Source organism: Lactuca sativa, chromosome 7 (assembly GCF_002870075.4).
Source record: "Lactuca sativa cultivar Salinas chromosome 7, Lsat_Salinas_v11, whole genome shotgun sequence".
NCBI lineage: Eukaryota > Viridiplantae > Streptophyta > Magnoliopsida > Asterales > Asteraceae > Lactuca > Lactuca sativa.
In genome coordinates this window covers 31,064,231-31,077,293 of record NC_056629.2, presented here as the reverse complement: position 1 = coordinate 31,077,293, position 13,063 = coordinate 31,064,231, and the positions used below count along the sequence as shown (strand labels likewise).

The 13,063-nt window shown below is 45.5% G+C and overlaps 1 protein-coding gene across 5 annotated transcripts; it reads right to left on the bottom strand.

Moving 5' to 3' along the window:
• Positions 1–364: 364 nt before the first annotated feature.
• Positions 365–12,743, bottom strand: LOC111884658 (peroxisomal fatty acid beta-oxidation multifunctional protein AIM1). 5 transcript variants are annotated; one of them, XR_008225158.1, is made up of 10 exons: positions 12,730–12,743; positions 12,560–12,636; positions 12,171–12,225; positions 12,039–12,074; positions 11,776–11,919; positions 11,670–11,708; positions 1,137–11,465; positions 922–1,070; positions 686–822; positions 365–601 (listed from the first exon to the last, which is right to left on the bottom strand). XR_008225158.1 is itself a non-coding variant. In XM_052765463.1 (8 exons), the coding sequence occupies exons 4-7, from the start codon at positions 11,785–11,787 to the stop codon at positions 732–734; spliced, it is 291 nt and encodes a 96-aa protein (XP_052621423.1). In that variant the 5' UTR covers positions 11,788–11,932; positions 12,039–12,074; positions 12,171–12,225; positions 12,560–12,642; the 3' UTR covers positions 365–601; positions 686–731. The 5 variants fall into 5 exon arrangements, 2 of the variants coding, with proteins under 2 accessions (XP_052621423.1, XP_052621422.1); XR_008225157.1 differs by having other exon boundaries at positions 1,137–11,708; XR_002847838.3 differs by lacking the exons at positions 1,137–11,465; positions 11,670–11,708.
• Between the last annotated feature and the right edge of the window lie 320 nt (positions 12,744–13,063).

Sequence of the window (13,063 nt, the reverse complement as noted above, 5' to 3'; positions counted from 1 at the left end):
CTTGCAACAAATTTAGCGACAGAATATCCGTCGCTAAATTTCACTCAATACATTACTCAGTACTTAGCGACAAAATTTGTTAAAGACATTCCGTCGCTGTTCTGTCGCAAATTTCCTAGTTTTTTTCGGTAGCTAATCCCTTGCAAAGTTCATGTACTAAATTTGTTTTCTGTCGCTGATCTGTCGCAAACTTTAGACATGATTTTATTCAATAGCTAAAATCCCTCGCAAAATTCATAAATTAATTTTGTTCTTTTTCCGTCACTGATCCGTCGCAAACTTTAGACATGATTTTTTTTCCGTAGCTAATCCCTCACAAAGTTCATGCATTATTATTTTTTTTTGTCACTAATGCGTCGCCAACTTGTAATATCATTTTTTTTATTATGATTATAAAAGAAAAAATACTACAATCATCAAATTATTATACTAAAAAACAACAAATAATGATACAACCAAACATTATAATACAAAAACTATCAAAGTTACCAAAGTATCATGTTTCATATCATACTTAGCTTCATATAAGTCAACCCATGAACATATAGTTGTATACCCTTGCTTACATACGTGCTCTAGAACCCGTATTTATAGGTGCACTCTGCAAAAGAACATCAATATATAGCTTATGTCCCGTTAAGTCCATTAAGTAAAAAAGATCCTATGATAAAAAAAGTAAACTCACCAATGGGACACCATTCATGGCTCTTTCTTCCAATAATCTTGATGGTTTATAAAAGTTGCCATATTTTTAAAACCATTTTTTCAGACATGTATATGTGTTTACTCCCAACAACATCTGCCCAAAAAACAATGCCACCACTGCAACACAATGTGAATATGTAAATGCAAAATACATTTTTTTATCTATAATTGTTTATTCTTGCAAACTATATTGCTATTTTTCAATTATAAACATACCGATATGAAGGAAAACTCATTCCAAGAACAAATGCAATGTCAAGATCGGATGCTTTAACAACAATTTGTTCCTCTAAAACACAACATGCTTCATTCACCACAGGAAACAGCACCATCTCTACTATTTCTTCATCAGTCATGGCTACAGTCTACATAGATAAAACACAAAATGACAAAATTGCCCTTAGTATGTCCCAAGGGTACAAATGGGTTACCTTTCCTTGTGGCATAATGTAACACCCAAGATTTTGAAAGCCAAGAAAGTAAGGAAACCCTAAATTTAGGAAGGACTCGGCGAGTCCGAGCGGGATCCGAGTCGAGGACTAAGGGACCAACTCGGCGAGTCGGCCAAGGCGACTCGGCGAGTAGGGTCTGTGCGAGGAAAACCCTAAATCCGGGGCTTGGAGCCTATTTAATCGCCTCATTCTTCTTCCTAGGGCTCCTTTACTACCTCTCCAACCCAGAACGCCGCACCCCAAGCCTCCATTGTGCTCATTCAAGCTTTTAGCCATTTTTGAGTGGTTTTAAGGAAGAAGAAGAAGTGGGAATCTTTGAAGCATCAAGGAGTCGCCTTGGATCCGAAGTTTGGGGAACATTTCTGAGCATTTGAAGGTATTAAGTCGTTCCTCTCCTTTAGATCTTCTTTGGTTATGAGTTTTGGGGCTTTTAAGCCATGTCTAAGATCAATCTCGAGCTTGAGGTCCAGATCTGAGGTTGCTACCTCAGATCCATGCTTGTTTTGGTTTAGAATCCCGTAAAGTATCAGCCATTGAATGGATTTTGGAGCCCCTTGACCTTAAACCCTAGTTTATGGTGCATTTTGCCTAGATCTCCATTTCTACACGTAAAGTTTGCAACTTTACGTAGGGGATAGGCTTGGGAAGGGTAGATCTACAGTTTGGAGTCCATGCATGACTCGAAAGTCCTCTGCATGTATGTAGATCTGAATAGACTCGGCGAGTCCTTCGAGTGGACTCGACGAGTGGCTTGAAGATGAGGAGGAACTCGACGAGTGGGATGAACAGATCGTCGAGTCGGATAATGATGGGCATGAACTCGACGAGTTGGATGAACAACTCGGCGAGTTGGATGAAGATTGCTTTGTGCTCGGCGAGTCTGTTCTTAGACTCGGCGAGTCAGGTCGCGTAATCCCAAACCCTTCGAGTTCAGACTCGAGTCACCGAGTCGAGCAAGGACTCAGTGAGTTGATCAGGACAGGATTCAGGAATATGTAGACTCGGCGAGTCAGGGGCTGACTCGGCGAGTCAAGTCACGATTGGAAGGACTTTAAGCATAATAACTCGGCGAGTCAGTAAGTGGACTCGGCGAGTAGGGTTGACCTGGAAGGTTGACTTTGACCAGGAATTTGACTTTGGCAAGGGTAGACTTGGTTGACATTTGAAGGTCAGTTAGACTAAGTAATGTGTTGATATTGGTAGCTCGGGGAGCTAGTGGAGCAGCAGTTCGGAGTCAGTGGTCGGGTAGCGGTCAAAGGGATTAGCAGCAACAGTTCAGCAGTATCAGGTGAGTTTCCCTTTGTATGAATGGGTCTACGACCACAATGCCGGCCCATGTAGTTATGAGTAGAAGACCCGGGGGGTTAGCCCTAGGCACAGTATGTTAGTATTGTATTCGGACGAGGTCCAATGATAGAGGGCGGGTGCCCAAGGAGTGGTTTATGTGATAGTTTATACTTGTTGTCTGTGTGATACTTGTATGTGCCTGGTAGGGAGGTGAGTGGGGGCGAGGTCCCGTATCTCACCAATAGCAGAGTGTGGATGGTGTTCCACATCTCAGTAGCAGCAGTCCAGGGGCGAGGCCCAAGTTAGGAAAGGAGTGGGGACGGGCGGGGCTCGTATCTCACTATCAGTAGGAGTATGGACGAGGTTCCATGACTCATCAGTAGCAGGACACGGGCGGGGCCCGGAGATAGGCGAGGCCTTAGAGCAAGAGCTGTTAGTGTATGTTTAGCTTATGTGATGTTATGTGATATATGTATGTGTTATTATATGTTTGTAACGACCCGTCTCTGGTATGATAATTCCTTGGTATTTATTTTGAAGTTTTGCAACAGGGACTCGGCGAGTTCATAGCCTGACTCGCCGAGTAGGGTCGGGATTTCGAGCACGTGTTAGCTGGCGACTCCGCGAGTCCATATTCTGGACTCGGCGAGTCTGTCCGTCTGGGAGAAACCCTAAATCCCCGGGTTGCCCACTATTTAAGCCACCTTATAGCCCCCAATCTCGCCTCCTTCACCCTCAAAAGCTGTGAGAAAACCCTAATTCGATCTTGAGTGTTTTAAGTGATCTTGTGTGCATTTGTGAAGGCTTGAAGAAGGAGAAGAAGAAAGGAGCAAGGAGAAGGATTGTAGAGCAGAGATTCAAGGGAAAGCAAGAGCTCTTTGAGGTATTCTTCAGATTTCCTTCCCTTTTATGCTTTAAAACCCTTTCTAGATCTTGTTGAAGCTTTTCTCAAGCCTTATGTTGATATGGAAGCTCTATTATGCCGAGATATCCTTAGATCTGTTCATTTAGGAGTTGTAGAGCCCAAATCTATTGCCTTTATGGAGCTATTTTGCATATTAACCCTAGATCTACCCCTTTTAAGCATCTTTTAGCCTTTATTCCCTTGTTCATGTGTTGTACACGTAAAGTTGGAAACTTTACGTGGTAAATCAGCTTATTGGACTCAGATCTATCATTTGTATGTATTGGATTCGAGCAGAATCGAGTGTAGAATAGTTGCATGGCGGTGACTCGGCGAGTCGGAAGAACGACTCGGCGAGTCGAGTCGCGAGTCCCCGATTTCTTCCTTTTCAGCGAGTTTGAGGGTAGACTCAGTAATGGAGGGACTCGGCGAGTTGTTCATACAAGTCGGCGAGTCCAAGGCAATCTTCTTAAGCTCAAGAACAACTCGTCGAGTTGTTCATATGACTCGGCGAGTCGGATGAAGATTTTCTGAGTTTTTGGATCGAGAGGGTACTCGTCGAGTCGATGCCATACTCGGCGAGTAGCAGCGAGTAGGATTGAGAAGTGAGATTAGAGACTCGGCGAGTTGGCGGCCCAACTCGGCGAGTCAGGTCAACTGTGGGTTGACTTTGACCAAGAGTTGACTTTGACCTAGAGTTGACTTTGACCAAGGGTAAAAGAGTCATTTTAACCAGTGCAGTGTTTAGTATTTGATTGAGTGTGTTTATGGACTTGTAGCCGGGGAGATACCGGAGAAGCAGCAGTTAGCTTCCAGAGCCATACACACAGCAATCAGTTCACGAGGTGAGTTTCCTTTCAGTAGGAACGGGTCTACGGCCACAATGCCGGCCCGTTTAATTAGCAGTAGTCCCGGACTTTGGTCTGATGTAGTAGCTAGAGTGCTTGATGTCTTTGTGATTCAAGCATATTTGTGTTATGTGTTCCGGACTCTGTTCCGATGCAGTATGCAGTATATGTGATTATAATAGTTGTTATGTTTTATGCTATGCCATGATCAGTCAGTTCCGGACTTCGGTCCGATGCAGTCAGTTCCGGACTTCGGTCCGATGCAGTCAGTTCCGGACTTTGGTCCGGTGCAGGGGACAAGGTCCCAGACAGTTCCGGACTTCGGTCTGATGCAGCTAGTTCCAGACTTCGGTCTGATGCAGTGGGCAAGGCCCAGTATGTGCTTTATATATGTATTGTATGGTATGTGGTAGTTTGGGGGAGCTCACTAAGCTTCGTGCTTACAGTTTCAGTTTTGGTTTCAGGTACTTCCGCAAGCAGAGGGAAGAGCTCGGGATGATGGCATCGCACACACCACAGCCTCAGCTTTTATCCTGGGAGTTGATTTAGTTTTTTTGATTTGTTATGACATAGTATGATACAGTTTTCCGCACAATGTTTTTATTCTCTTTGGGATACATCACGTATGGCTTTATGATATGACACTCAGATTATGGTTTTTGGTTATATTGAAAAACGAAATTTTTGGGTCGTATTTTTGGGTTGTTTCAATGTTAGTGGGCGGGGACCTGTGACAGGCGAGGCCTAAGTGAAACAGATCTGTATCCGAGCGGGGCTCGAAGCCAGGCGGGGCCTGGAGCGGCGGGGTCGTTGTAGCGGGCGAGCCCGAAGTAGGGGGCAAAGCCCCGGATAGCGGGCGTGGCCCAGTATGTACAGTATGTGGTTATGCATGGTATGTGGTAAGGTGGGGAACTCACTAAGCTTTGTGCTTACGGTTTTCAGTTTTGTTTTCAGGTACTTCCGGTAGCGGAGGGAGGAGCTCGGGGTGATCGCATGGCACACACCATAGATTAGTCAGCCTGGGAATGTTTACTTTGATAATGAATATGTGTTTTGAAAACTTATACTCAAATTATGTTTTGAAATGATGACTTTGTTTAAAGTAATATTTTATTAAAAGAAATTTTTGGGTAGTATTTTTGGGTCATTACAAGTTGGTATCAGAGCCTTGGTTTGAGGGATCCGGGCATATTCTCGGGTGTGTCTGAACTCAAACTGAGGGGTCGGATAAAAAGTTTTCAAAAATGAAAAGTCAGTTTTGTAAGAGAGAGTTTTGGGAAGAAAACAATTTTAGAAAAGAAAAAATAATTCAGAAAAGAAAGAACTTTGAATAGAGAAAAGGGTGTGGTGCATGCAATCAACCGAGCTCAAGTAAGTACCCCAAAATACTCATACAAGTTTATGTTATGATTATCAGTTGATAGAACAGCATGCTAGAATAGGACTAAGGATCTAGGGATGATGCCTTATGTGCCTGTTATTTGTGCTTTTGAGCTGCATAGTAGTGCTGATTAGATAGTAGTAGGATAGCCTGTTTAGGTTATGCCTGAGTTATGAATTTGTGTTGCATGCTAGTTCAGATTCTTGCTATGTGGATATGATTGCTGGAGTAAGTTATGGTTAGATTTTCCCTTGTTCGAATGCTACTTGCTTTGTGCATTGTGGGATTCTGAGTGATGGGAGTTAGCCATTAGGTGGATACGACACATCCCATGCGATCAGGGTTGAATAATCTCAGAGTGCTGGATTTGGTTCTATTGCGCAGTTGTTGTCTGAGTCCAACCGTTGTAGGGACGAGTCTTTTACTTGAAGGATTATCTGAGCCTTGTCGCATGTGATGGTATCCAGGTGATGGCTAATTGGCATCACGAGGAGACCTTCAGTAGCTGAGGACTGGTTTGAGTTGAGTCAAAGGTTTCCCTAGGGTAAGCCTAGGATGAGATAATGCTGGGAGCAGTAGTAGTGGTTAAGGGATCTGGTGGAGTCAAAGCAATTCCTGAGGAAAGTACGGGTAGATGTGGAAGGTAGTATGGGCCCGTACTACTGAAAGTAGAGGATCCGTACTCGATTCGGGAAGAGCCGAGACAAGATCGGGAACCAGGTAGGGTATGTTTGATCTCGTATCAGTGATGAGTATTCTGATAGTGGTTGTGGTATATTTTCAGCATGGTGACATTGAGAGAGAGACCAGCGGGCGGGTCAGGCGCCGGAGAGGGATCAGGCTCGGGTTCAGGGGCCAATCAGCTCGAGGAGCGGATGAGAGAGTTGATATCAGCTGAGGTTACGCGTAGTATTCTAGCTCAGACTCCTGGGATCTTTGGCACGGTCAAGGAGGGTATACTAGAGATCTTGGATAAGAGGCTGGGAGCCTTCCATACTGAGATGATGGCATTGATGGGAGCGCGTACTCTGACATTTCGAGAGTTCAGAGCCTGCGGGGCACCAGATTATCATGGGGCTAGGGACCCCATTGCTAGCAGCAGATGGTTGGCTGATGTTGCCAACGCTTTTCGTACGAGCAAGTGTCCCGAGGGGGACAAGGTTAGACTCGTTTCCTGTCTTCTGAAGGACAGAGCGAGGGATTGGTGGGAGGAGATTGGTCATGCTTTGGGAGATGATGCCGCGCTGGACGCGATCACTTGGAGCGATTTCTCGGCCAGGTTCAGGGCGGAGTTTTCGCCAATGATTGAGGTGCAGCAGCTGGCACGAGAGTTTCAGGATTTGACGCAGACTATTAAGACGGTGGCGGAGATCACCGCCAAGTTCAGGGAGAGGGCTCTTCTTGTACCGCAGTATGTCGCGGACGAGGAGATGAAGAAGGCCCGATATCATGAGATGTTGAGGGATGACATCAGGAAGTTCGTGAGCAGATCCAGCTGTAAGACGCTGGAAGATATGATTTCTCGGGCTAGAGAAAGGGAGATTGATTTGGAGCAAATCCGGAAGAGGAAGCCGGATGAAGTTCAAGTAGCTGCGGGTTCGGGCAAAAGGCCCAAGGGATCGGATTCGAGATCGAGGGATCATCAGGACCGCAGTCGGTACGGAAAGTGTGGCAGGGCGCACGGGGGCGCGTGCAGGAGTGGTAGCGGTGGTGAGTCTGGCTGCTTCAAGTGCGGTCGGACTGGTCATTTCAGCAGGGATTGCACTGATACCGCCGCGCAGGGATCAGACTTGATATGCTTTCATTGCAACCAGCGGGGCCACAAGAAGGCCCAGTGCCCCAGTTTGTCTTCGGCAGGACGGTGATAGCACCCGCCCCTGCAACCTTGAGGATCACGAAGGGCCGTCAGGGCCGGGTAGAGGCACCTGCAGCAGGGAGCAGGGCTTTTCAGATGACGACCTTGGAGGTGCGAGCGACGCCGGACGTTGCAAGTATGCAATTTCCATTTTCAGTCCTTTTATTTTGTGCATGATTATATTGTTATGGTTCTGCATCATTATCGGTGTGAGTATTTTGTTTTGAGTGGTTGATTGTGATCGGGTTATATGCCATCTGCATACCTTGGATATTTGTATGGTAGTTAGGGGATGTGTTCTATTGGAGAAGGTTACGTAGGATGCAGTAGCTGTAGCATGCTTGAGAGGGATTTGGTATGTCTCTCTAGATCGGGGTTGTGTAGTGTCAGAGATGGATTGGCTAGATCCCTAGCTATGGTAAGCTTGGGTTCCTTAGCAGGTCGATTACAGGATGGTAGCAAGGATGGGGATTTCTTTTGAGTATCGAGCAGCAAGGGGTAAGCAGGATCGAAGTGGGGGAGAATCCTCTGAGTGTGCCCCAGAGAGGAGCACGCAGACCCAGAATGAGTGCGCGATCTCCGAGGAGGAAAGGAAGTAGTTCAGCGTTTGAGGGATTGAGGATTTCAGGGTTGGGAGTTTGAGAAACTCCCCATCAGCTAGTGCGTGTGATGGTAATGGTTAGTTCGTGGTTGGGGATTTAGATCGTGGATCGCCCGTAGGACTCGAGGGAGTCGAAATGAGGATCTTGAGAGCTGATGGCGCATGGGTGCCTTTGTATTAGCAAACAGTGGTGGAAGTGTTGTAAGACTACGGGGCAGCCGTAGCATTCACTAGCAGTCAGCAATGGGTGGTGATGTAAGACTATGGGTAAGCCGTAGCGTTCCTTAGTCGCTTCGTTAGCGGAGTTGGGGCGAGGCCCTTATTTCCTAGTGATCAGATGGGAATCAGGATGGATAGTGGATGAGGATGATAGGGAGTTGCCTGTATAGCCCTAGCAAGGTGAGACCTTGGGAGAGGCCGCTCTAGGATATAGTTGGGTAAGACCCGTGGGCGAGGCCCGTATGAGATTAGCAGTGTAGATAAGACCTGGGAGCAGGGTTGCTCAATAGTATGGTTGGGTGGGACCCATGGGCGAGGCCCGAGCGAGGGTGAATAGACTAGTGGGACTAGAAGGATAGAGGCAGGTGGGACCCGTGGGCGAGGCCTGTGAGTTTTAGCAGCACAGGTGGGACCTGGTAGGGACCTTAGTGTCAAGTTAGGGGATCGGGGATCCCAGGTTGTAGTGCCTGAGTGGCAAAATTGTTTGAGCAGTTATAGGTAGTCGAGGTTTCTTTGGAAGTTGCTGAGAGCGACTAGTGTTGGTGTTGGGACCAGCTACAGGTGGGAGCCGGTAATCCAGATATTGATAGGTTGGTAGGGACCAGAGTGGTCTCAGTTCATTCGGAAGGCAGATGAGGAAAGGCAGAAATATCCGGTCAGTAGTAGTGCGGGAAAGCGGGTTGTGGTGGAACTTAGTTAGTTGAGTCAGGGAATGCTCGACACCAAGTTATGTCAAGAGAGGAGTGTTAGTGGTTACTGGCGGTGATGACCTGTACTGAATTTAGCGGGAATAATGGAATGGTGAAGATAGGATCTTCACAATGTCAGAGGAAATAGTTGTTTTTGGAGCATCGCCTTGGGAAGGCAAGGGAATCGCGTGAGGAAAGAAGGGGTGAACCCCTATAGGTTTAGTTGCAGTACTTGGAGAGTACCAAAAGGATTGTCGGTTGAGTAAGTTGTGTTTCCAGAATGTTCAGGGTTAGGGTTGACCCGAGATGATTAACCGCAAGGATTGATGCTAGTCAGAATGATCGAGCGGAAGACCAGCGAAGGTAGCCAGCTGGTGTTGGAACAATTGGTGGGGTATTGGAGGCAAATAGCAGGCGGTGAGCCATGGTAAACTTTGAGGACGAAGTTTAGTTTAAGTGGGGGAGAGTTGTAACACCCAAGATTTTGAAAGCCAAGAAAGTAAGGAAACCCTAAATTTAGGAAGGACTCGGCGAGTCCGAGCGGGATTCTGTGTCGAGGACTAAGGGACCAACTCGGCGAGTCGGCCAAGGCGACTCGGCGAGTAGGGTCTGTGCGAGGAAAACCCTAAATCCGGGGCTTGGAGCCTATTTAATCGCCTTATTCTTCTTCCTAGGGCTCCTTTACTACCTCTCCAACCCAGAACGCCGCACCCCAAGCCTCCATTGTGCTCATTCAAGCTTTTAGCCATTTTTGAGTAGTTTTAAGGAAGAAGAAGAAGTGGGAATCTTTGAAGCATCAAGGAGTCGCCTTGGATCCGAAGTTTGGGGAACATTTCTGAGCATTTGAAGGTATTAAGTCGTTCCTCTCCTTTAGATCTTCTTTGGTTATGAGTTTTGGGGCTTTTAAGCCATGTTTAAGATCAATCTCGAGCTTGAGGTCCAGATCTGAGGTTGCTACCTCAGATCCATGCTTGTTTTGGTTTAGAATCCCGTAAAGTATCAGCCATTGAATGGATTTTGGAGCCCTTTGGCCTTAAACCCTAGTTTATGGTGCATTTTTCCTAGATCTCCATTTCTACACGTAAAGTTTGCAACTTTACGTGGGGGATAGGCTTGGGAAGGGTAGATCTACAGTTTGGAGTCCATGCATGACTCGAAAGTCCTCTGCATGTATGTAGATCTGAATGGACTTGGCGAGTCCTTTGAGTGGACTCGACGAGTGGGATGAACAGCTCGTCGAGTCGGATGAAGATGGGCATGAACTCGGCGAGTTGGATGAACAACTCGGCGAGTTGGATGAAGATTGCTTTGTGCTCGGCGAGTCTGTTCTTAGACTCGGTGAGTCAGGTCGCGTAGTCCCAAACCCTTCGAGTTAAGACTCGAGTCAGCGAGTCGAGCAAGGACTCAGTGAGTTGGTCAGGACAGGATTCAGGAATCTGTAGACTCGGCGAGTCAGGTGCTGACTCGGCGAGTCAACTCGTGATTGGAAGGAATTTGAGCATAAGAACTTGGCGAGTCAGTAAGTGGACTCGGCGAGTAGGGTTGACCTGGAAGGTTGACTTTGACCAGAACTTTGACTTTGGCAAGGGTAGACTTGGTTGACCTTTGAAGGTCAGTTAGACTAAGTAATGTGTTGATATTGGTAGCTCGGGGAGCTAGTGGAGCAGCAGTTCGGAGTCAGTGGTCGGGTAGCGGTCAAAGGGATAAGCAGCAGCAGTTCAGCAGTATCAGGTGAGTTTCCCTTTGTATGAATGGGTCTACGGCCACAATGCCGGCCCATGTAGTTGTGAGTAGAAGACCCGGGGGTTAGCCCTAGGCACAGTATGCTAGTATGGTATTCGGACGAGGTCCAATGATAGAGGGCGGGTGCCCAAGGAGTGGTTTATGTGATAGTTTATACTTGTTGTCTGTGTGATACTTGTATATGCCTGGTAGGGAGGTGAGTGGGGGCGAGGTCCCGTATCTCACCAATAGCAGAATGTGGATGGTGTTCCACATCTCAGTAGTAGCAGTCCAGGGGCGAGGCCCAAGTTAGGAAAGGAGTGGGGACGGGCGGGCCCGTATTTCACTATCAGCAGGAGTATGGACGAGGTTCCATGACTCATCAGTAGCAGGACACGGGCGGGGCCCGGAGATAGGCGAGGCCTTAGAGCAAGAGCTGTTAGTGTATGTTTAGCTTATGTGATGTCATGTGATATATGTATGTGTTATTATATGTTAGTGGGCGGGGCCCTGTGACAGGCGAGGCCTAAGTGAAACAGATCTGTATCCGAGCGGGGCTCGAAGCCAGGCGGGGCCTGGAGCGGCGGGGCCGTTGTAGCGGGCGAGGCCCGAAGTAGGGGGCGAGTCCCCGGATAGCGAGCGTGGCCCAGTATGTACAGTATGTGGTTATGCATGGTATATGGTATGGTGGGGAACTCACTAAGCTTCGTGCTTACGGTTTTCAGTTTTGTTTTCAGGTACTTCCGGTAGCGGAGGGAGGAGCTCGGGGTGATCGCATGGCACACACCATAGATTAGTCAGCCTGGGAATGTTTACTCTGATAATGAATATGTGTTTTGAAAACTTATACTCAAATTATGTTTTGAAATGATTACTTTGTTTAAAGTAATGTTTTATTAAAAGAAATTTTTGGGTAGTATTTTTGGGTAGTTACACATAAGATTGGCTACCCTTCTTGACTCTTCTATAACTAGTAACACCATATTATCAGGTTTTGGTTTGCTACCTTTTTCATACACATAATACCATTTTCCATTGTTTTTACCTGAAAAAGCCATGTCATTTAAACACATGAATGAAAGACAACACGAAAATGAAAATTAGTAAATTACCATTTTGCCCATTTTTAGTAAGAAGGTCAACTACAGGAGAGATGAAAGTGCGATCAGGAAAAGCAGTGGCGAATTCTTTTGACACAACAACTGCTAAATCATATCCTGTCAAGTCTTCAAAGTATCATCTAATTCTCAATTAACCTGTTAAATTCAACTAGCATAAAAACAATGTCTATTCACCAAAAGATATACAAAAACAATGTCTATTCTTATATGATCAGAAAAAGATATTAAAAAAAACATAACAGAGCAGAGCGTACCAGCTGATCTACACCACTTTCACTAGGAAAAAGAGGCTGTAAATGTCCAAAACTCATAAAGATCAGCAAAAGCTTTTTAAAAGATTAGGAAAATTTTGGAAGTAATAGAAGTCTGGAAGCAAAAACACTTACAATCGTGAGCCCAATCGATTCTTTGTTGATTTAAGGCAGGAAACTTGAGCATTCGCTGTTTAAAGGAAAGGAACTCGGTGTGTTAGATTAAGTATGCAAGGTCTTAAATTGGTAGAAGAATTTCTACCCATTTAACTTGGGAAATTCAGATTTGATAGTGGAATTGCAATGGCTTGAAACTGTGGGTAATACACATATTAATTGGAAGACATAAGTGATGAAATTTCTAATATAAAATTATCATTACTATTAAGTGATTTACATGTCAAAAACCCATCCTCAAAATCAAATACAAATTTCACACATCAAGGGCTCAAGGACACCTTAAAGTTCAAATTTAGGTACCCATCTAATGATTTATCTTTCAGACAACATAGATCAGGACATACCATCAGGATAGAAATCAAGAATATTCGAATCATCACTTGTCATGAGTGATTGATATGGAGGCGGAAGTGCGTGGGCACTACATGAGCACGTATATATATTAGATAATACCATGAACAAAAACCAATCAACCAACATAACCATGTTTCTAAAAGGAAATTTAAGAGCATACCTAGTACGAGGGAGAACAGACATAAGATGATCGAATGGTTTAAAAGGTGATCCTATCTGAAACATAACTTTAGTACTTGAAAGACCTTTAAAATCTGATGCAAATGGCCCATAATGGAATGGGTAAAACCATGTCCATACGCAACCCCGGAGAAGTAATATAGCAAAACCCAACACAAGCCTTCAGTGTATTTTTCGACCTACAAGGAATGAAAAGAACACGTATGAAATAAAGCAGATCCAATCTTTGATAATAAATGCACTTAGTAAAATAAAATAGTTGATGTGGCATATATATATACATACCACTTCTTTCCTCGTATTTTCCATATCCA